The 22,516-nt window shown below is 43.1% G+C and overlaps 3 protein-coding genes across 4 annotated transcripts in view; 2 read left to right on the top strand and 1 right to left on the bottom strand.

Annotated features, from left to right (window-relative positions):
• Positions 1-3,019: 3,019 nt before the first annotated feature.
• LOC128635293 (zona pellucida sperm-binding protein 4-like) overlaps positions 3,020-22,516 on the bottom strand; it is a 181,519-nt gene continuing 162,022 nt past the window's right edge. Inside the window, exons 2-9 of one of the 2 annotated variants that reach the window (XM_053687445.1) lie at positions 4,562-4,843; positions 4,296-4,483; positions 4,113-4,210; positions 3,887-4,044; positions 3,607-3,799; positions 3,379-3,526; positions 3,220-3,295; positions 3,020-3,148 (exon numbers count right to left, since the gene is read on the bottom strand). In XM_053687445.1, coding sequence (XP_053543420.1) covers positions 3,054-3,148; positions 3,220-3,295; positions 3,379-3,526; positions 3,607-3,799; positions 3,887-4,044; positions 4,113-4,210; positions 4,296-4,483; positions 4,562-4,841 — 1,236 coding nt within the window. In that variant the 5' untranslated portion in view covers positions 4,842-4,843 and the 3' untranslated portion in view covers positions 3,020-3,053. Of the gene's footprint in view, positions 3,149-3,219; positions 3,296-3,378; positions 3,527-3,606; positions 3,800-3,886; positions 4,045-4,112; positions 4,211-4,295; positions 4,484-4,561; positions 4,888-22,516 lie in introns of those variants that run through there. The other variant, XM_053687444.1, reaches the window with a different exon arrangement.
• LOC128635294 (zona pellucida sperm-binding protein 4-like) lies at positions 6,465-8,336 on the top strand. Its single transcript, XM_053687447.1, has 8 exons — positions 6,465-6,794; positions 6,873-7,060; positions 7,146-7,243; positions 7,312-7,469; positions 7,557-7,749; positions 7,830-7,977; positions 8,061-8,136; positions 8,208-8,336. Exons 1-8 carry the CDS (start codon positions 6,515-6,517, stop codon positions 8,300-8,302), a joined length of 1,236 nt encoding a protein of 411 aa, XP_053543422.1. The 5' UTR covers positions 6,465-6,514; the 3' UTR covers positions 8,303-8,336.
• On the top strand, positions 20,269-22,139 carry LOC128635292 (zona pellucida sperm-binding protein 4-like). The gene is made up of 8 exons (XM_053687443.1): positions 20,269-20,597; positions 20,676-20,863; positions 20,949-21,046; positions 21,115-21,272; positions 21,360-21,552; positions 21,633-21,780; positions 21,864-21,939; positions 22,011-22,139. Exons 1-8 carry the CDS (start codon positions 20,318-20,320, stop codon positions 22,103-22,105), a joined length of 1,236 nt encoding a protein of 411 aa, XP_053543418.1. The 5' UTR covers positions 20,269-20,317; the 3' UTR covers positions 22,106-22,139.

Raw genomic sequence — 22,516 nt, 5'->3', positions numbered from 1 at the left:
TAAATACAGTCATCCACTTTTAATGCAACATACTTTGTTACAGAAGAACCACTGAATATTTAAAGATAGCAATAACAAATGAATTTATTACACAAAATCACAAAAGAAGACATACATAGAACAGAGACAAATGTAACTTACAGAAATGTTCATTTCTGCATCGGGGACATAGCATGATTTGTTAATTAAGTTCCTGAGAATGAGTCGGTGGGAAGAATATTTCCCATGCAAACCAGAGTGTGTGAGAGTGTGTGTATGCGTGTGTGTGTGTTTGTGTGTGTGTGTGTGGAGAAAGAGCACATATTGCAACATTTATTGTAAAGGTTGTTTTCTAAACTTACATGATATTTATTATATCACCACATCGTTCACCATGAAATATGGATAAAAATGATACTAAACATGCCCTGAGTAATACTGTTCTTAAACACAGTTTAGATGATCAGGTTAAGTTCACATAGTATCTCTGAACCTCATTCCTGATCATTTTAACCTTAATCAAATTACTACCACAATTGATATATCTTCTACACCAGTCCGCTTTGGATGGCAGCGTCGGGTTTGCAGCCGCCGTGCGCCTCGGGTGCAAATTCACTGCCACTAAAGGTTCCATGGGAGACATGCGGTGAAGGCCATCCTTCGCCATTCCCTCCACATTGAGAGCAGATCCCCCTTGGATGGGCATTTTAATGGTGAATGCTTTCTCCTGCCAGGTGTCCGCCAGCTCCTCCAAGAGCTCCGGAAATATCGGGAGGAGCTGTCTCACCGTCCGTTTAGCTCTCTGCAATCATAGCATGACTTTGCAGCCTCTGCTACCACAGTCAGCCATGGAATATTGTGTTTCTCTGCAGCGCATTTGCACACATCCTGCAGATCAACACTGCAAAGCGGAGAGGGTGGTGCCCTGCTCGCCACCTCCATGGATCCCGCTGTGGAAAGGGGTTGTGCCAGTTACAAAAAAGGGAACCCTCAAGATCTTCCTATTCTTGCGAAAGAAGAAATTGTGATTGTCCCTTTGCCTCAAACTCGAGCGCTTCCTCCTCATCCTCATCCATGCTTGGCAAGCTGGGAAGAAGGGCGCATGCACTCCCAGGATAATGCTGCCGTGGTGGGCAGCTCCACAGGAATAGATACCTGCAGGGTGGCAGCCGGAGCAGGGCTAACTAAAACAAGGGGACCCTGGCCCTACAGACTAGCTTGGAGTGCTAGTCTGTGGAGAAGGTTCTTCATGTCGAAGCACGCACAGTGCTCAGATGAACCTGGACTATTGACAGGCACCTGGGCATGTCTCAGCCCGAGGCATGCAGAGCAGACCTGCTGTAGTCCATGCAGTAGTGGAAACTACTGGAGTGGAAACTACAGGAGTCAGGCAAAAAAAAATAAAAACAGCTGAAGAATCCAGCACCTGGAAAATTATCCAGCAACTAGCATGGAGGTTAGCAGTTGACAATACGAACAGTAGTTCAGACTTCTGGAGTGAACTGAGAGAGGTTTTTGAATACTAGAATGACCTTGTGCTGCTCCTCTTATACTGTAGAAAGGAGCCACTCCCAGGCACAAACATTATGCCTGCCAGAAAAAACGGGCTGGCAGAACATAATAGGGATTCCTAGGAATACGCGGAAGGGGAGTATCCCATAATGAGACAACGAACGTGTCCTTGAAAGACAACACCATATCCTATATATTTACTTACCTTCAGATTTCTGTAGCTGCAACTGGGATCACGTGAGTTATCACATGACCCACGTGAAGCTAGCTGCAGTGAACATGTCACATGAATTTTCCGTCAAATTAAAAGTTGGCACACAACGATGCTAAATTTGGAGGGAAACCGAAAAATATATTTCCCACTTTACTATTTTCACGAAGAGTTTAACCCTTTGTTTCTGTGTGTAGAGTGAAAATACAGTTGGCAATAGCACCTCTTTTAGTAGTTGGTTTTATTAGTTCAGTAGACTGATGAAGTACATAAAAAGAATGGTACACTTTAATTGAATTAATATTTTAGGAATTTGTCATGACTGAAGCTGTAGAGTATTTTTTTTTTTAAATTGACTGGTTTAACTATTATCTGAATTGACTGGTATTCCTCCATGTCCTTAATGAAGACTACATTTGAGAACAGACCATTCATACACTGTCTTGAACTAATACAAACACATAACTCCAGACAATGCCTTTTCCTCCTTCAATCAGCAAGAAGCTGTTTTAGACCAAGCTCAGTGGTCTATTAAGAACACTGTCACACTGTAGAAGATGCCCATAAAGTTTTAGTCATAGTCCAGAACAGACCTGGAGAAGACAGTAAAAATCAAAGATACTCTGGTGACAGACCTGCAAAAAGTAAAAGTTGTGTTCCAGGTCAATCAGCATGATTCAGGCTCACTTAAACAGAAACAAGCCCTTGGGATTATAGTGGACCTAAAGAAAAGGCCACCCTTCCTCTTCACATTTTGGCTATATTACTGTACATGGAGCTGGAAGGCAAGTTCCCTGTCCTTTCCATACATGGATGATTTTAGACAAACTCAAGTCTAATTTTAATCAATTTCACATCAGTTATATCCTATCCAAGCCTGCCAATTTCAACTGGACCAAAAGTCATTTTTCAATGTCCAAAGTCAGGCCTACACTTAATGGAAAGCTTGCTCTAGCCACAAAGTCATGCCAAATTTGCATTTGTGTCTTATGCAACACCCAGGGGCTTTTTAAACAGTGAAGACTAAGCTTAAAGGGTTCTTAACAGAGCTTATCTGGAGCTGAAACACAATCTATGCAGAAAAACAGCATTACCTAGCAGAAATGCTACCAAGTCAAAGCAATTGAGTAAGACCCCACCCATCATCTGCAAGTCATGCTGGATTAAAGCAATGAGTAAGCACCATGTGAACACACTGAAATTACATGTGAAGGATCACTAGAGTAAGTGTTACTCCAGTGATCACAACACAGAACCCATCATAGATGGATATGCTAGACACAGCTTGTGCACAAGACATTTGAGCCAAACAGTCAGTTTGAAAGTAAAAAATGCTTTATTCTCCATAACTTTAAGCAAACTGAGGTGAGGAGCTTTGGGTAAAGATCACTCCTCCACTAGACACTATTCCTGAGGTGTGAGCAGAGCCTTCTGCAGCATCTCTTCCTAAGGAGGGAAAAAGAAAATCCATAAGCCAGTCAAATGAAGAACAAGCAGTATTAAGGTGGTCTACCTACTTCTTCTGGCACATGTGGGTTCACAAGAGTCTTGTGCAGTTGGAAGACATACAGCTGTACTGCAGTGGATGTAGAGCTGAGGAAAGACAAATTAAGCAGTCAAACCCATTTCATTTACAGGAGCATGTGCAAGAGCATAAAGAGAACTCAAGCCTTTACCATCTCATGCATTGGAGCCATAGAGTCTGGATCCACAAATGTGAACATCTTCAGGACAAAGCGTCTGTAATGGGTGGGGTAGGCAAGTCCAGACATCCCAATAACTGGGATCAGCTTGGTCAAATAGCGGTCATCTTTGTATGGACACCTTTGGATTACACAAGGTCATCACTTCCTGTTCAATACAGTCACTAATCTACACAAGCAGAAGACCTGTGAAGAGCTTACCCATTCACCAGAAGGTCCCACTGGGGAAGGCTGTAGGGGTTAGGGGAAGCAGTCGCCCAGCAGCCTCCCAAAACCAGGACAATATTTGGATCAGTTCTTCTCACAATGTGCACTTCAACATACACTGGTTCCCTCAGAACCTTAGTCACAGGGTAGTCAGCAGCACTGTAGTACGAGGTATAGGCTACTTCATCTGTTGGGTGGCAGAGGGGGGAAATCAAATCCTGTTCAAACCACTGACAAGTCAGACTACATGCTAATATCCAGACAAGTTTCTCACCTTCTGCACACCCCTTTGCAACACAGCGACCATTTCCTAGTCTTAGTTCTACTTGGAGTGGTCCAGAAGCAACAATGGAGGGAGGATCAGCATTGGCTGAAGGGTCAATAGCCAGAGTGGCCAAGCTAACACCTGAATATTTACACTGGAAGTAAAGCCTACAAAGGAAACGATAGATCAGTAAAAGCCTTAAAGAAACCCCTGCCACGAGTTTTAGTCATCTTACTCATAGTGAGTGTCTCTGGTGATTGCTCCTCGGGGTCCAACCCCAACCTCATAGGAAGAGAGCATCCTGTTTTCATAGACCACATAGCCACCTTGTACCTGGACAGAGGTGAATAGCAGAGCTCACACTTTCTATACATCTTAAAATTGAACACCATCTATTTGGGAACAATTAAACACAAACCATCATGGTCGTCCCACAAGCAGTTACAGGAAACTGGTATATAGCAAAGGCTGTATTCGAGTCAACAGGACTACAGGGTCCAGTGTTTCCTCCCAACATGCTGATGGACTCCAGGCTTATCCTGGGAACTGTTGCATCTCTGGCCACCACCAGCACAAACTGGCCATCAAGGGTACACTGGACAGTCACTGTCAAAACCAAAGAGAAAAGGAGTCAGTTAATCATTTTTACCAAGAATCAGAAGTCAGATAGAACTCCAATCTTACCCATCTTCCCATAATAGCACTGTTGGCCATCAAAACAGCAGTTTATAGTGGTGCACTGATCACTGTTGATGCCAGGTTCTCCACAAGGAACCCTTTCATAGTCTTGCACTTGGCATTTCACAACCTGGCCAGGCATCTGTGGCTGCAAAGTAGGCTTCCCAGGAAGCTGAGGAGCTTGAGGTGGCATTTTCACAACTTGCGGAGATGCAGGTGTACTGCTCACATAGTTGAAGACCAGAAAAAGCCCCACAAGTGCTAAACTTACCCTTGTAGTTGCCATTGCTCCCAAACGGCACACACCAATATTGAGACAGTCAGCAACAGTGGCCTTTTATTGTGTCTTTCCTCCTAATTGTATCTGGAGTCTCCTCCTACTCAACTAGTCATTAACAGTGTTCCAGCCGTGTCTCAGCATTAACTGCTTAAATCACTGCGTTCATGTTAATGGCGGTCATTTTGAGAGGTGTTTGAAATAGATATTTGTTCAGTTACTTGTCACGTTAATTGTCTGTGAGAGTAATGTAATGCTAACACATGCAAACCTTAGTTATATAAATTAGATGGCAGCTAATCAACAGAAAAATTAAACCATCGTTTTAATGTATGCGTTTAAATTTAAAATACTATTATTATTATTATTATTATTATTATTATTATTTTTATTCTATATCTAAACCTGACTCTATAATCACAGCAGCTTTTGATAGGATCCTCACTTGTTAGAAAACAATCCGTTATAACAATCCATGCGATCTCAGTGAATGGACACTTCTGCATTTGTATCCGCATCAGTACCCCTCGTTGCATCAAAGTCGACTAACATTGCAGCAGAGTGAATGAGGCAAATAGATGTTTCATGTGTGTTGTAATTTAATGGTGTTTTTTTCCAGATTGACTGCTATTCTGTCCATGGTATGACAGATGACCAGCTAATTAAATATGTGCCCAAAATTGGATATCGGACAGCTATTCGGCAGTACTGCAGAAGAGAGTACCAGTTTGGGTTTTTAAAATGGTTTGGGTTTTTAAAATCTGGTAACTTACCAGACAGAGTACATGGAAATTCATAACTTCATACCTGGACAAGCACTTGCGCCATTAATGGAGGTCTCAAACACAAAGTTTGGCTAACAAGAAAGCCTGGGAAGCAAACAGTTGGGTTTGGAGAGCAAAGCACAATAAAGACAATGTTACACGATGAAAGATGTGAAATGTCTGATTCAAAACACAACCCAAACCCTAACCCAACTGTTGGGTATACATACCAGATTATACCTGATTAACATATCCAAACATTAGTCAACTTTGTAGTTACACATATTGATTACACTTTATATTCTATACTTCACATTGACACCCTACAAGGAAACAAAACTCTGTCAAAATAAAAGTAACCTAAGCTACAAGCAGATATTCATATCAAGACTAAAAAAAAATTGTCAATGTGAGTATTGAGGGAAATGAATAATGTCTGCACTATCCATTTTAAAACCACGGCACTTTTAACATTAGAAGTAATTAAACTGTGAAGTGTTTGTGGTTAATGTTAAAATTTTATGTTCAGCTTATGCACCTTTTCACAATACTGATTTAAACTTTGGGCAAAAATTTATTTTAAATTTAAACGCATACATTAAAACGATGGTTTAATTTTTCTGTTGATTAGCTGCCATCTAATTTATATAACTAAGGCTTGCATGTGTTAGCATTACATTACTCTCACAGACAATTAACGTGACAAGTAACTGAACAAATATCTATTTCAAACACCTCTCAAAATGACCGCCATTAACATGAACGCAGTGATTTAAGCAGTTAATGCTGAGACACGGCTGGAACACTGTTAATGACTAGTTGAGTAGGAGGAGACTCCAGATACAATTAGGAGGAAAGACACAATAAAAGGCCACTGTTGCTGACTGTCTCAATATTGGTGTGTGCCGTTTGGGAGCAATGGCAACTACAAGGGTAAGTTTAGCACTTGTGGGGCTTTTTCTGGTCTTCAACTATGTGAGCAGTACACCTGCATCTCCGCAAGTTGTGAAAATGCCACCTCAAGCTCCTCAGCTTCCTGGGAAGCCTACTTTGCAGCCACAGATGCCTGGCCAGGTTGTGAAATGCCAAGTGCAAGACTATGAAAGGGTTCCTTGTGGAGAACCTGGCATCAACAGTGATCAGTGCACCACTATAAACTGCTGTTTTGATGGCCAACAGTGCTATTATGGGAAGATGGGTAAGATTGGAGTTCTATCTGACTTCTGATTCTTGGTAAAAATGATTAACTGACTCCTTTTCTCTTTGGTATCGTCAGTGACTGTCCAGTGTACCCTTGATGGCCAGTTTGTGCTGGTGGTGGCCAGAGATGCAACAGTTCCCAGGATAAGCCTGGAGTCCATCAGCATGTTGGGAGGAAACACTGGACCCTGTAGTCCTGTTGACTCGAATACAGCCTTTGCTATATACCAGTTTCCTGTAACTGCTTGTGGGACGACCATGATGGTTTGTGTTTAATTGTTCCCAAATAGATGGTGTTCAATTTTAAGATGTATAGAAAGTGTGAGCTCTGCTATTCACCTCTGTCCAGGTACAAGGTGGCTATGTGGTCTATGAAAACAGGATGCTCTCTTCCTATGAGGTTGGGGTTGGACCCCGAGGAGCAATCACCAGAGACACTCACTATGAGTAAGATGACTAAAACTCGTGGCAGGGGTTTCTTTAAGGCTTTTACTGATCTATCGTTTCCTTTGTAGGCTTTACTTCCAGTGTAAATATTCAGGTGTTAGCTTGGCCACTCTGGCTATTGACCCTTCAGCCAATGCTGATCCTCCCTCCATTGTTGCTTCTGGACCACTCCAAGTAGAACTAAGACTAGGAAATGGTCGCTGTGTTGCAAAGGGGTGTGCAGAAGGTGAGAAACTTGTCTGGATATTAGCATGTAGTCTGACTTGTCAGTGGTTTGAACAGGATTTGATTTCCCCCCTCTGCCACCCAACAGATGAAGTAGCCTATACCTCGTACTACAGTGCTGCTGACTACCCTGTGACTAAGGTTCTGAGGGAACCAGTGTATGTTGAAGTGCACATTGTGAGAAGAACTGATCCAAATATTGTCCTGGTTTTGGGAGGCTGCTGGGCGACTGCTTCCCCTAACCCCTACAGCCTTCCCCAGTGGGACCTTCTGGTGAATGGGTAAGCTCTTCACAGGTCTTCTGCTTGTGTAGATTAGTGACTGTATTGAACAGGAAGTGATGACCTTGTGTAATCCAAAGGTGTCCATACAAAGATGACCGCTATTTGACCAAGCTGATCCCAGTTATTGGGATGTCTGGACTTGCCTACCCCACCCATTACAGACGCTTTGTCCTGAAGATGTTCACATTTGTGGATCCAGACTCTATGGCTCCAATGCATGAGATGGTAAAGGCTTGAGTTCTCTTTATGCTCTTGCACATGCTCCTGTAAATGAAATGGGTTTGACTGCTTAATTTGTCTTTCCTCAGCTCTACATCCACTGCAGTACAGCTGTATGTCTTCCAACTGCACAAGACTCTTGTGAACCCACATGTGCCAGAAGAAGTAGGTAGACCACCTTAATACTGCTTGTTCTTCATTTGACTGGCTTATGGATTTTCTTTTTCCCTCCTTAGGAAGAGATGCTGCAGAAGGCTCTGCTCACACCTCAGGAATAGTGTCTAGTGGAGGAGTGATCTTTACCCAAAGCTCCTCACCTCAGTTTGCTTAAAGTTATGGAGAATAAAGCATTTTTTACTTTCAAACTGACTGTTTGGCTCAAATGTCTTGTGCACAAGCTGTGTCTAGCATATCCATCTATGATGGGTTCTGTGTTGTGATCACTGGAGTAACACTTACTCTAGTGATCCTTCACATGTAATTTCAGTGTGTTCACATGGTGCTTACTCATTGCTTTAATCCAGCATGACTTGCAGATGATGGGTGGGGTCTTACTCAATTGCTTTGACTTGGTAGCATTTCTGCTAGGTAATGCTGTTTTTCTGCATAGATTGTGTTTCAGCTCCAGATAAGCTCTGTTAAGAACCCTTTAAGCTTAGTCTTCACTGTTTAAAAAGCCCCTGGGTGTTGCATAAGACACAAATGCAAATTTGGCATGACTTTGTGGCTAGAGCAAGCTTTCCATTAAGTGTAGGCCTGACTTTGGACATTGAAAAATGACTTTTGGTCCAGTTGAAATTGGCAGGCTTGGATAGGATATAACTGATGTGAAATTGATTAAAATTAGACTTGAGTTTGTCTAAAATCATCCATGTATGGAAAGGACAGGGAACTTGCCTTCCAGCTCCATGTACAGTAATATAGCCAAAATGTGAAGAGGAAGGGTGGCCTTTTCTTTAGGTCCACTATAATCCCAAGGGCTTGTTTCTGTTTAAGTGAGCCTGAATCATGCTGATTGACCTGGAACACAACTTTTACTTTTTGCAGGTCTGTCACCAGAGTATCTTTGATTTTTACTGTCTTCTCCAGGTCTGTTCTGGACTATGACTAAAACTTTATGGGCATCTTCTACAGTGTGACAGTGTTCTTAATAGACCACTGAGCTTGGTCTAAAACAGCTTCTTGCTGATTGAAGGAGGAAAAGGCATTGTCTGGAGTTATGTGTTTGTATTAGTTCAAGACAGTGTATGAATGGTCTGTTCTCAAATGTAGTCTTCATTAAGGACATGGAGGAATACCAGTCAATTCAGATAATAGTTAAACCAGTCAATTTAAAAAAAAAAATACTCTACAGCTTCAGTCATGACAAATTCCTAAAATATTAATTCAATTAAAGTGTACCATTCTTTTTATGTACTTCATCAGTCTACTGAACTAATAAAACCAACTACTAAAAGAGGTGCTATTGCCAACTGTATTTTCACTCTACACACAGAAACAAAGGGTTAAACTCTTCGTGAAAATAGTAAAGTGGGAAATATATTTTTCGGTTTCCCTCCAAATTTAGCATCGTTGTGTGCCAACTTTTAATTTGACGGAAAATTCATGTGACATGTTCACTGCAGCTAGCTTCACGTGGGTCATGTGATAACTCACGTGATCCCAGTTGCAGCTACAGAAATCTGAAGGTAAGTAAATATATAGGATATGGTGTTGTCTTTCAAGGACACGTTCGTTGTCTCATTATGGGATACTCCCCTTCCGCGTATTCCTAGGAATCCCTATTATGTTCTGCCAGCCCGTTTTTTCTGGCAGGCATAATGTTTGTGCCTGGGAGTGGCTCCCTTCTACAGTATAAGAGGAGCAGCACAAGGTCATTCTAGTATTCAAAAACCTCTCTCAGTTCACTCCAGAAGTCTGAACTACTGTTCGTATTGTCAAGTGCTAACCTCCATGCTAGTTGCTGGATAATTTTCCAGGTGCTGGATTCTTCAGCTGTTTTTATTTTTTTTTGCCTGACTCCTGTAGTTTCCACTCCAGTAGTTTCCACTACTGCATGGACTACAGCAGGTCTGCTCTGCATGCCTCGGGCTGAGACATGCCCAGGTGCCTGTCAATAGTCCAGGTTCATCTGAGCACTGTGCGTGCTTCGACATGAAGAACCTTCTCCACAGACTAGCACTCCAAGCTAGTCTGTAGGGCCAGGGTCCCCTTGTTTTAGTTAGCCCTGCTCCGGCTGCCACCCTGCAGGTATCTATTCCTGTGGAGCTGCCCACCACGGCAGCATTATCCTGGGAGTGCATGCGCCCTTCTTCCCAGCTTGCCAAGCATGGATGAGGATGAGGAGGAAGCGCTCGAGTTTGAGGCAAAGGGACAATCACAATTTCTTCTTTCGCAAGAATAGGAAGATCTTGAGGGTTCCCTTTTTTGTAACTGGCACAACCCCTTTCCACAGCGGGATCCATGGAGGTGGCGAGCAGGGCACCACCCTCTCCGCTTTGCAGTGTTGATCTGCAGGATGTGTGCAAATGCGCTGCAGAGAAACACAATATTCCATGGCTGACTGTGGTAGCAGAGGCTGCAAAGTCATGCTATGATTGCAGAGAGCTAAACGGACAGTGAGACAGCTCCTCCCGATATTTCCGGAGCTCTTGGAGGAGCTGGCGGACACCTGGCAGGAGAAAGCATTCACCATTAAAATGCCCATCCAAGGGGGATCTGCTCTCAATGTGGAGGGAATGGCGAAGGATGGCCTTCACCGCATGTCTCCCATGGAACCTTTAGTGGCAGTGAATTTGCACCCGAGGCGCACGGCGGCTGCAAACCCGACGCTGCCATCCAAAGCGGACTGGTGTAGAAGATATATCAATTGTGGTAGTAATTTGATTAAGGTTAAAATGATCAGGAATGAGGTTCAGAGATACTATGTGAACTTAACCTGATCATCTAAACTGTGTTTAAGAACAGTATTACTCAGGGCATGTTTAGTATCATTTTTATCCATATTTCATGGTGAACGATGTGGTGATATAATAAATATCATGTAAGTTTAGAAAACAACCTTTACAATAAATGTTGCAATATGTGCTCTTTCTCCACACACACACACACAAACACACACACACGCATACACACACTCTCACACACTCTGGTTTGCATGGGAAATATTCTTCCCACCGACTCATTCTCAGGAACTTAATTAACAAATCATGCTATGTCCCCGATGCAGAAATGAACATTTCTGTAAGTTACATTTGTCTCTGTTCTATGTATGTCTTCTTTTGTGATTTTGTGTAATAAATTCATTTGTTATTGCTATCTTTAAATATTCAGTGGTTCTTCTGTAACAAAGTATGTTGCATTAAAAGTGGATGACTGTATTTATATGGTTATTAGAAAAAGTTTCCAAAGCTAAAGCTGTAATATCTTAGACACGTTAAAGTCGACCTATGACAAGTTAATATAAAAGGCTAATACTTACAAGCTTTTGCATTCATTTACATTTACTTTTATGGCATTTGGCAGATGCCCTTATCCAGAGCGACTTACAGAAGTGCTTTGAAGTCTCTATCAATGAATACATCCAGATACTGGTTCACTAGGTCACGGACTAAGAATACCATCAGTCTTATAACTCTTTTGGGAGGAAATATAGTAAGAAAAACACAGACACTTTTTTTTAAATGAAAAGTGCTAATTTAAGTTCTTCAGGAAGAGGTACAGTAGATCTTTAGACATAATTTGAAGACCACCAGTGACTCAGCTGTTCATATATGAGTGAACAGCTGTTCAGAAGAGTCTTGATACATGCCTTCCTTGTATCCTGAGACATAGTGGCACCAGTCTAGCGGTGCTAGAGTTTCGGAGGGAGGATGGTGCAATGCGGGGTGTGATAAGTGATTTGAAGTAAGTGGGTGCTGGTCCATTTTTGGCTTTGTAGGCAAGCATCAGAATTTTAAATCTAATGCGGGCAGCTATAGGAAGCCAGAGGAGGGAGTGTAGCAATGGGGTGGTGTGGGAGAACTTAGGATAGTTGGAAAAAAGTCGAGCAGCTGCATTCTGGATCAGTTGCAGAGGTCGAATGGTGCTCAGAGGTAGACCTGCCAGGAGTGAGTTGCAGTAGTCCAGTCTCGAAATGATGAGACTGAACCAGCACCTGACTGGCCTGTATGGATAGAAATTGACAATCCTTCTGATGTTGTAAAGGAGAAATCACCATGAGCGTGACAGATTAGCAATGTGACAAGAAAAGGACATATCATTGACTATGGTTACCCCAGGGTTGTGTGCAGTAAACTAAGGTGGGATCAGAGGGTTGTCCAGGGAGATCACAAGATCCTGACATGGTGATGGGATGAGAAGCAGTTCAGTTTTGTTGGGATTAAGCCGATTTCAGCTAATGAGATCTGTGTGGAAAGATGAGGGTCTGATGGAGGGAAGGAGAGGATGAGTTGAGTGTCATTCGCATAGGAGTGGTATGAGAACCCTATGTGAATCTTATGTGAGGACATGACCTCACCAAGAGATCGAATATAGAGGGAGAACAGAAGAGGACCATGTACTGAGCCTTGTGGGACACCACTGCAGAGTCTGCGGGGAGCAGATGTGGATCCACTCCACGTCACCTGGTATGAGCGACCTTCCAGGTAGGAAGCAAACCACTGCCATGCTGCACCACAAATTCCAAGACTCATGAGGGAGGACAAGAGAGTCTTGTGGTTGACTGTGTGAACCGCTGCTGAAAGGTCGAGGAGGATGAGGACTGATGACAGTTTGGCTGATCTAGCAGCATGTAGCTTCTCAGTGACTGCCAAAAGGGCAGTCTCTGTGGAATGTGCTGCTTTGAAGCCAGACTGGTTAGGATCTTTGCAGTTGTTCTGTGAGAGGTAGAGGGACAGCTGACTGATATAGGTCGGTAGTTGCCAATATCAGAATGATCCAGGGTGGGTTTCTTCAGGATGGAAATAGCCCTTGCTCTCTTGAATGCCATTGGTATATGAGCAGATGATATGGTGCCATTGATGATAGTTGTAATGAAGGGGAGGAGGTCTTGTGAGATGGTGTGGAGCATTGTGGAAGGGATTGGAACTAATGGGCAGGTGGTAGGATTGCAAGACATGATGACCTGCAACATCTCTTCTGTTGCTAGATTAGAAAAATGTGATAGTGAAAGAGAAGGGCACTCCACAGTGGATAGTGTAGAAGTTTGGGTAGAAGTGAAGGTCTGGCAGATTTGATCAATCTTCTTATCATAAAATGTGGCAAAGTCTTCAGCGGTCAGACAGGATGGAGCAGGAGGAGCTGGTGGATTGAGTAGTGAAGAAAAGATATTGTGGAGCTTGGGAGGGTCTTAGAATTTTTCAGAATTTTTCAGCATTTCCTTGTAGAAGGAAGTCTTAGCAGAAGTGACTTCACATGAGAATTTGGACAGGACAGTGCGGTAAAAGGCAAGATCTGCGTCGAGTTGTGATTTCTCCCACTTTCTCTGTGCTGTTCTTAGTTCTCTCAGATTGCTGCACAACACATCCGACAGCCAAGGAACAGGGTAAGAAAGCTTCCTAGGCTTAGAGGATAGCGGGCAGAGGAGGTCCATGGATGCGGAAAATGAGGAGAGGAAAGTTTCTGTGGCTAACTGCAATGGTAGGGAGGAAAAGGAGTCGGCATCTGGAAGGGATGATAGGGTGCAGGAAGCAATGGTGAACGAGAGATAGAGTGGAGGTTTTGATGGGTAGGAGAGAAGTAATGGTAGCTGGTTTTAGGCAGGATATGAAGGTTGATGGTGAAGGATACCAAGTGATGATAGCAAGTGTGGAGCGGGGTAGCATTGATTCCTGTAGCTAGAGAGGGTCAACTACTGAAGACCAGGTCCAGGACATTTCCTCCCTTGTGTGTGGGTGGGCAGCTGTTGAATGTCAAGGAGAAAGAATGCGGGGGGGTGGGCGCTGTTGAGCGGGAAATGGAGTAGGTCTGGTTTCGTTTGAGCTCCTGTCGAACTTATGTTTTTTTAAAGTTAATAAGTGTTTTTTCACAGTTAACTGGCCACAACTCCACAACATCGGTCTCGGAGCTACTGAGAGAAATACTACAGCTGGATAGGGATGTGCTTGTGGACCGCTCTCATACAAGCCTGGGTCCTGTGAGGAAGGATGGGAAACCACGCGCCATCATAGCCAAACTCCACTACTACCAGGACTGCGTTGAGATACTGAGCCGGGCGCGCTCTCGAGCGCCGCTCCGGCGTAGCGGTGAGACGATTGCTATCTTTCCGGATTATACCGCGAGTGTCGCTAAGGCCAGGGCGGCCTTCAATGAGGTCAGGAAGTTGCTCGGTAACCGGCAGGGGGTTCGGTATGGCATCGTGTTTCCAGCCCGTCTCCGTATTATGTTCAACGGAGAGGAAAAGGAGTTCATAGATGCAAGCAAAGTGATGAGCTACGTCAAGAAGAATATCATCACTACCGCAGAGGGCTGAGCGAGTAACGTTGCCCCGGCTAATTCATCGTCTCTGAACTCTGACTGGATGATAACTGTTTGATCAGACTTCTACTGTAGCAAGGAAGATGGTCAACTCCGTTGTCTTATTTTCTGTTATATACGCTATGATATGGTGTACGCTTCTACACTGTGATAGGATGCACTTTTTCAGTTTACTTTTCGTACCAGGGGTTCGGTGGGAGCTTGAGCAGTAGGCTCTATAGAGTTCCTCCACACAAGCACTGAACGTGCGGATTTGTTTTGGGTGGATATGGTGAGCACCCTGTTCCTGTAGGTGCTGTGGGGGGTGGGGTTATGGGGAGGGTGTGCGAGACTTTGTCATTTATTGTGTTTAATTTGCCAGACATCTGTGTTGTGGCCCATCTGCTGTCATTCTAGGTTACCTGCAGGGCTCAGATATCTAACCTTTTTTTTTTTCTTCTCTCATTATGACTGACTTCAGTATTTCCCAGAGGATTCAATTCAATTCAATTCAATTTTATTTGTATAGCGCTTTTTACAATAGACATTGTCTCAAAGCAGCTTTACAGAAATATCAACATGATCAGGATCAGGATCAGGATCAGATGGTAGTATGGTTAATTTTGTGAGCTGGAATGTTAAGGCACTTAATCATCCTTTGATGCGGAAGAAGGTATTTACACATCTGAAACGGCTTAATATAAATATTGCATTTCTTCAGGAGATGCATCTACGGTCATCAGACCACGCTAGATTGGGAGGGGAGTGGTCAGGACAGATATTTCATTCAAATTTCCATTCGAAGCCTAGGGGGGCAGCTATATTAATTGATAGAAATACACCATTTACGATGACAAGAATGGAAGCTGATGTTATTGTCGTTGGGAAAATGTATACTTTTCCGGTCATCTCGGCCAGTGTTTACGCACCAAACTGGGATGATTCAATGTTCTTCACAAATTTTTTTTCACGCCTACCGAATATGTCATCGCATTACCTTATCCTCGGCGGTGACATGAACTGTACACTTTTCCCCGTGTTGGATCGTAGCTCACCTAGATCCTCATCCCTGTCGGGGGCGGCACGTTCTATCCAGCTCTTCCTCGAGTCGTACGGAGTGGTGGACGTATGGCGTTTTCGCAACCCTGCTTCCAGAAGTTACTCCTTTTTCTCCTCAGTTCATAATACATATTCCTGTATAGACTATTTCTTTTTGGACAAAAGAATGCTTCCCCTCATAGACAGATGTGATTATGGACCCATAGTTATTTCAGATCACTGTCCCTTGACTATGAGAATGCGCATCCCGGATACGCAATCCAATTACCGCCCTTGGAGACTCAATCCTCTGCTCTTGTCGGATGATGTTTTTACTAGTTTTATTGCATCTGAAATTGAGGTTTTTTTTGGATATTAATCAAACACCTGGAATGTCCTCCTTGACGATTTGGGAGTCACTGAAGGCATATTTAAGAGGTCAGGTCATCTCATACTGTGCTAATCAGAAGAGAGTGAACATGGCTCGACTTAAAGAACTGGCGGAAGAGATTCTTGAGCTGGATAGGGCACATAGCCAACTACCTTCTGGAGATTTTAAGAAGAGGCTTTGTCACTGCAGACAGAGTTTGACCTTTTGTCGACGAAACAGGCTGAGTATCTTATCTCCAAATCACGATACGGGTTTTATGAGCATGGGGAGAAGGCTGGACAGATTCTCACCCACCAACTAAGACAGCGGACTGCTAATCTGACCATCTCTGAAATATATGATGAGCAGGGCTCAAAATGCACAGATAATCATAAAATTAACTCCAGTTTTCAAGCTTTTTATATGTCACTATACAGCTCCGGCCCATCTGTAGACCTTTCTGCATTGGAAGACTTTTTTAAGACCCTGCATGTTCCGTCCTTAGATCCAGGGGAAGCTGCAGGGTTAGAGGAGGACCTCTCGGTTGGGGAGATAGCATCGGCGATTGGCTCTATGCAAAGCGGCAGGTCCCCGGGACCGGATGGTTATCCAGACGATTTCTATAAAAAGTTTTCAAGGCAACTCTCCCCTTTGTTATTGTTGGTTTTCAAGGAGTCGTTCTCCTTGAGAGCCCTGCCATCTGGTATGTGTGAAGCAGTTATCTCCTTACTCCTTAAGAAAGACAAAAGCCCTCTTGAGTGCAGCTCTTACTTATATATATATATATATATATATATATATATATATATATATATATATATATATATATACACACACACACACACACACACACACACACATGTTACGAAATTACGTATGTTTATGGGTATTTCTGTACATATGTTTACTCGCATGTATGTATGTATTTATAGGTATAAATGTGTGTATGTGTGTATATACTGTGTAAAGCCACATTGGGTCTGAGAAAGGTGCTATATAAACTAAACGTATTATTATTAATACTAATATGAACTACGGCGAGCCTCATCTGTGTTGGAGGAGGCATGACCTTTAACCTTAACAATAGCAAGCATGTCAAGTAAGAGCGAGGCTTCGACAAGATCCGAAACAAGCGTGGTGTGCGATATAGGTTTGCCATCAGTGGCATAATGTCTCTATCTTTCCAAAATCATGTGCACCACCAAAAGCATAGCAGGAGTCAATGTAAATAGTAACAGTCTTACCCTTAAAGAAATGACAAGCATGAGTAAGAGCAACGAGTTCCGCAGCCTGAACAGACTGAAAGGGGATGGAGTGAATCTCGTGAACAATATTTGATGAAAAATGTGGAGTTGTTGGGTTTAGAGCATGACCCATCAACATATACTTCCTCCCATTCTTCCCAAGGGTGCTGTGATAGAGCAGGAAAGAGTGATGATGGGCCATGTATGTAGGTTAAGTATTCATGGTCCATTCAGGCTTCAGGTGCGGGCTTTTCCGAGCAGGTACTCAGAAGTCTGTGGAGCAGGACAGCGGGGCAATTAGACGTTTTCACAGATTTGATGGTCAGGTTAAAAGTGGCGCAAAGGATGGCTTCATAACCTCATCTGTACTGTGCAGTCATGTGTTGAGTCTGAATGTTATTCGGGATAGATAAGACACGTGCAACATGAGTTGTGGTATAGCACTACTTTTTCAATGGCAGTGACCATGAGCACGGAAGCAGTGACGCACCGCAAACAGGCAGGCATACCTTGAACTACAGGTTCTAGAGTTTCCGAGAGATATGCTACAGGACGATAGCTACCACCATGTTCCTGGGCCAAGACCCACACTGCAGTACTCCCATCCTAAAATACATAGAGGTGCAAAGAGGACAAATAGTCTGAAAGTCCCATTGCCGGGGCTGAGCTTAGTGACTGTTTCAGGTAGCAAAAGGAATGTATCATTTCCTTGGTCCACTCAATATTTAAAAAAAAGTCTTGGAGACAGCATTGTCTGAGGACCTTGTCATGGTGTCATTGAGCTAGGTGTATCAGGAGTTTGAGAGAGCCTTCTTTTCAAAGTTCATGTCCGTCTGCCGACAGCAAAATGTCGTCTGTGTATTGTACCAGCCAGCAGCCTTCTGTTAGAACAAGCGATGAGAGGGCTTGATGCACCACGAACAAGAACACAGCAGGAGAGTCAACGAAACCCTGAGGAAGACGGGTCCAAGTGTACTGCTGATATTTAAAGGTAAACGAAAAACTGGGCTGCGTCTGCACAAAGACAGGGACGCTGAAAAAAGCACTATAGAAGTCTACGACAGTGAAGTGTGTATGTGAATGTGGACTTGCAGTCAAAATAGATGCTAGGTCACGCACTAAAGAGCTAATAGGTATGACAAGGTTGTTAATGCATCTAAAGTCCTGGGTGAAACGCCATCCCTTACCATTACATACAGGATTAACAGCAGTATTGTACAGAGATAGGTGGGAACAACAATGCCCTGTGCTAATAATGAGTCACTCACTGGTTGTATGCCAAGTTCCTTTTCTGCTGATAAAGAATATTGCTTACAATAAACAGGCCGAGTAGTTTTCAGCTTCTGAACAGAAACAGAGATTAGATTGAGTGAGCCATGTATGTGGGTACCTGGATATGGACCCACTTCATTAGAATGCTGAGGCCACTATGTTTTAGGGAAGTTTGAGGCAAGTGCCTCAGGCAGTGGACGCTCGGCGCAGTCAGGCTCGTGCTCGTCATTAGCAACATGACAAACAGAAGAGAAACAGAGATTAGATTGAGTGCACCATGTAAACTGTCCGTTATGAATTGTGAGCGAACACTTTGGTTTAAACATTAAATCTCGACCTAGAAAGTTGAAAGGAGATGAAGTGATGACAACAAATCTGTGAAAAAAAAAAGAAATGTCAGGGTCGTCAGGGAAAGAAACACGTAGGGAGTGTGTTTTTGGACAGGTGACAGGAACCTCTATCTATTCCCATGGAGTTAATGCTAGAGTTTGATACTCTCCCTTCGTACTGTCTACCAAATGAGGTGCAGGTGGCACCCGTGTCATCCATAAAAACGTATGATTTACCCTCGACACAAAGGTAAATAATGTGTGCCGTGACGTGAAATCAGTATGAAAGAAAGCATAGAAGGTGTTCCCTCCCTCTGTGCATCCATATTGGTTTTGGGCTTCGACCCCGTGGTTACAGGGGCAGATTGTGGCTGATTATTCTTTAAATCCCTATGCTTTTTACGGCACTCCCTTTCCCAGTGACCTGGAGCATGACAGTAACGACATTTAACTGGCCGTCTGGCACCAATATGGCATTTATATTGACCCGAGGGCCGAAGCGGACCATCATGAATGTCAGATGCCATAATGGGTTTAACCTTAGTTTTGACAGAGGCCTTGAACGCCCCGGCGGATTCCATTTCCCTTAGTCACGTGACGAAATCCCAAGCTGTCATTCCCTGCAAGTTTTGTGCAGTAATACTAATGGGTTAAGCGCACTCTGGCCGCATATTTTTTAAACATGAGTTTATGAATGAAATGGTATGGTCCCCGACTAATGCAAAACATGAGTTGTTTTCCCATTCGTTCTAGAAGCGAATTAGGAAAGAGCTAGGGGATTCATGTCCATAATATAATAAACTATACATATAATCATGATATTTCATATTCTAAACAACAAGAAAAGACACTTTAAGGTTTGCAATATATATATATATATATATATATATATATATATATATATATATATATATATATATACATATTTTATAGATGGTTAGAGCGTCTTACTAATGAGTGAAGTTTGTAGTTCAGGGCAACTTTTATTTTGTATTTTTGTCTGGCTTTATCTTTGTGATGGTAGCTTCACACTGATACCCTACAAGGAAACAAAACTCTGTCAAAATAAAAGTAACCTAAGCTACAAGCAGATCTTCTCTGTCAAGACTAAAAAAAATTACTGTGGATGTGAATATTGAGGGAAATGAATAATGTCTGCACTAGCCATTTTAAAACCACGGCACTTTTAACATTAGACGTAATTAAAATGTGAAGTGTTTGTGGTTAATGTTAAAATTTTATGTTCAGCTTATGCACCTTTTCACAATACTGATTTAAACTTTGGGCAAAAATTTATTTTTAATTTAAACGCATACATTAAAACGATGGTTTAATTTTTCTGTTGATTAGCTGCCATCTAATTTATATAACTAAGGCTTGCATGTGTTAGCATTACATTACTCTCACAGACAATTAACGTGACACGTAACTGAACAAATATCTATTTCAAACACCTCTCAAAATGACCGCCATTAACATGAACGCAGTGATTAAAGCAGTTAATGCTGAGACACGGCTGGAACACTGTTAATGACTAGTTGAGTAGGAGGAGACTCCAGATACAATTAGGAGGAAAGACACAATAAAAGGCCACTGTTGCTGACTGTCTCAATATTGGTGTGTGCCGTTTGGGAGCAATGGCAACTACAAGGGTAAGTTTAGCACTTGTGGGGCTTTTTCTGGTCTTCAACTATGTGAGCAGTACACCTGCATCTCCGCAAGTTGTGAAAATGCCACCTCAAGCTCCTCAGCTTCCTGGGAAGCCTACTTTGCAGCCACAGATGCCTGGCCAGGTTGTGAAATGCCAAGTGCAAGACTATGAAAGGGTTCCTTGTGGAGAACCTGGCATCAACAGTGATCAGTGCACCACTATAAACTGCTGTTTTGATGGCCAACAGTGCTATTATGGGAAGATGGGTAAGATTGGAGTTCTATCTGACTTCTGATTCTTGGTAAAAATGATTAACTGACTCCTTTTCTCTTTGGTATCGTCAGTGACTGTCCAGTGTACCCTTGATGGCCAGTTTGTGCTGGTGGTGGCCAGAGATGCAACAGTTCCCAGGATAAGCCTGGAGTCCATCAGCATGTTGGGAGGAAACACTGGACCCTGTAGTCCTGTTGACTCGAATACAGCCTTTGCTATATACCAGTTTCCTGTAACTGCTTGTGGGACGACCATGATGGTTTGTGTTTAATTGTTCCCAAATAGATGGTGTTCAATTTTAAGATGTATAGAAAGTGTGAGCTCTGCTATTCACCTCTGTCCAGGTACAAGGTGGCTATGTGGTCTATGAAAACAGGATGCTCTCTTCCTATGAGGTTGGGGTTGGACCCCGAGGAGCAATCACCAGAGACACTCACTATGAGTAAGATGACTAAAACTCGTGGCAGGGGTTTCTTTAAGGCTTTTACTGATCTATCGTTTCCTTTGTAGGCTTTACTTCCAGTGTAAATATTCAGGTGTTAGCTTGGCCACTCTGGCTATTGACCCTTCAGCCAATGCTGATCCTCCCTCCATTGTTGCTTCTGGACCACTCCAAGTAGAACTAAGACTAGGAAATGGTCGCTGTGTTGCAAAGGGGTGTGCAGAAGGTGAGAAACTTGTCTGGATATTAGCATGTAGTCTGACTTGTCAGTGGTTTGAACAGGATTTGATTTCCCCCCTCTGCCACCCAACAGATGAAGTAGCCTATACCTCGTACTACAGTGCTGCTGACTACCCTGTGACTAAGGTTCTGAGGGAACCAGTGTATGTTGAAGTGCACATTGTGAGAAGAACTGATCCAAATATTGTCCTGGTTTTGGGAGGCTGCTGGGCGACTGCTTCCCCTAACCCCTACAGCCTTCCCCAGTGGGACCTTCTGGTGAATGGGTAAGCTCTTCACAGGTCTTCTGCTTGTGTAGATTAGTGACTGTATTGAACAGGAAGTGATGACCTTGTGTAATCCAAAGGTGTCCATACAAAGATGACCGCTATTTGACCAAGCTGATCCCAGTTATTGGGATGTCTGGACTTGCCTACCCCACCCATTACAGACGCTTTGTCCTGAAGATGTTCACATTTGTGGATCCAGACTCTATGGCTCCAATGCATGAGATGGTAAAGGCTTGAGTTCTCTTTATGCTCTTGCACATGCTCCTGTAAATGAAATGGGTTTGACTGCTTAATTTGTCTTTCCTCAGCTCTACATCCACTGCAGTACAGCTGTATGTCTTCCAACTGCACAAGACTCTTGTGAACCCACATGTGCCAGAAGAAGTAGGTAGACCACCTTAATACTGCTTGTTCTTCATTTGACTGGCTTATGGATTTTCTTTTTCCCTCCTTAGGAAGAGATGCTGCAGAAGGCTCTGCTCACACCTCAGGAATAGTGTCTAGTGGAGGAGTGATCTTTACCCAAAGCTCCTCACCTCAGTTTGCTTAAAGTTATGGAGAATAAAGCATTTTTTACTTTCAAACTGACTGTTTGGCTCAAATGTCTTGTGCACAAGCTGTGTCTAGCATATCCATCTATGATGGGTTCTGTGTTGTGATCACTGGAGTAACACTTACTCTAGTGATCCTTCACATGTAATTTCAGTGTGTTCACATGGTGCTTACTCATTGCTTTAATCCAGCATGACTTGCAGATGATGGGTGGGGTCTTACTCAATTGCTTTGACTTGGTAGCATTTCTGCTAGGTAATGCTGTTTTTCTGCATAGATTGTGTTTCAGCTCCAGATAAGCTCTGTTAAGAACCCTTTAAGCTTAGTCTTCACTGTTTAAAAAGCCCCTGGGTGTTGCATAAGACACAAATGCAAATTTGGCATGACTTTGTGGCTAGAGCAAGCTTTC

This window comes from Ictalurus punctatus, chromosome 17, assembly GCF_001660625.3.
Source record: "Ictalurus punctatus breed USDA103 chromosome 17, Coco_2.0, whole genome shotgun sequence".
NCBI classification, from domain to species: Eukaryota; Metazoa; Chordata; class Actinopteri; order Siluriformes; family Ictaluridae; genus Ictalurus; species Ictalurus punctatus.
Note: the sequence above shows the minus strand (reverse complement) of the source record. Positions and strands in the feature narration are given on the sequence as shown.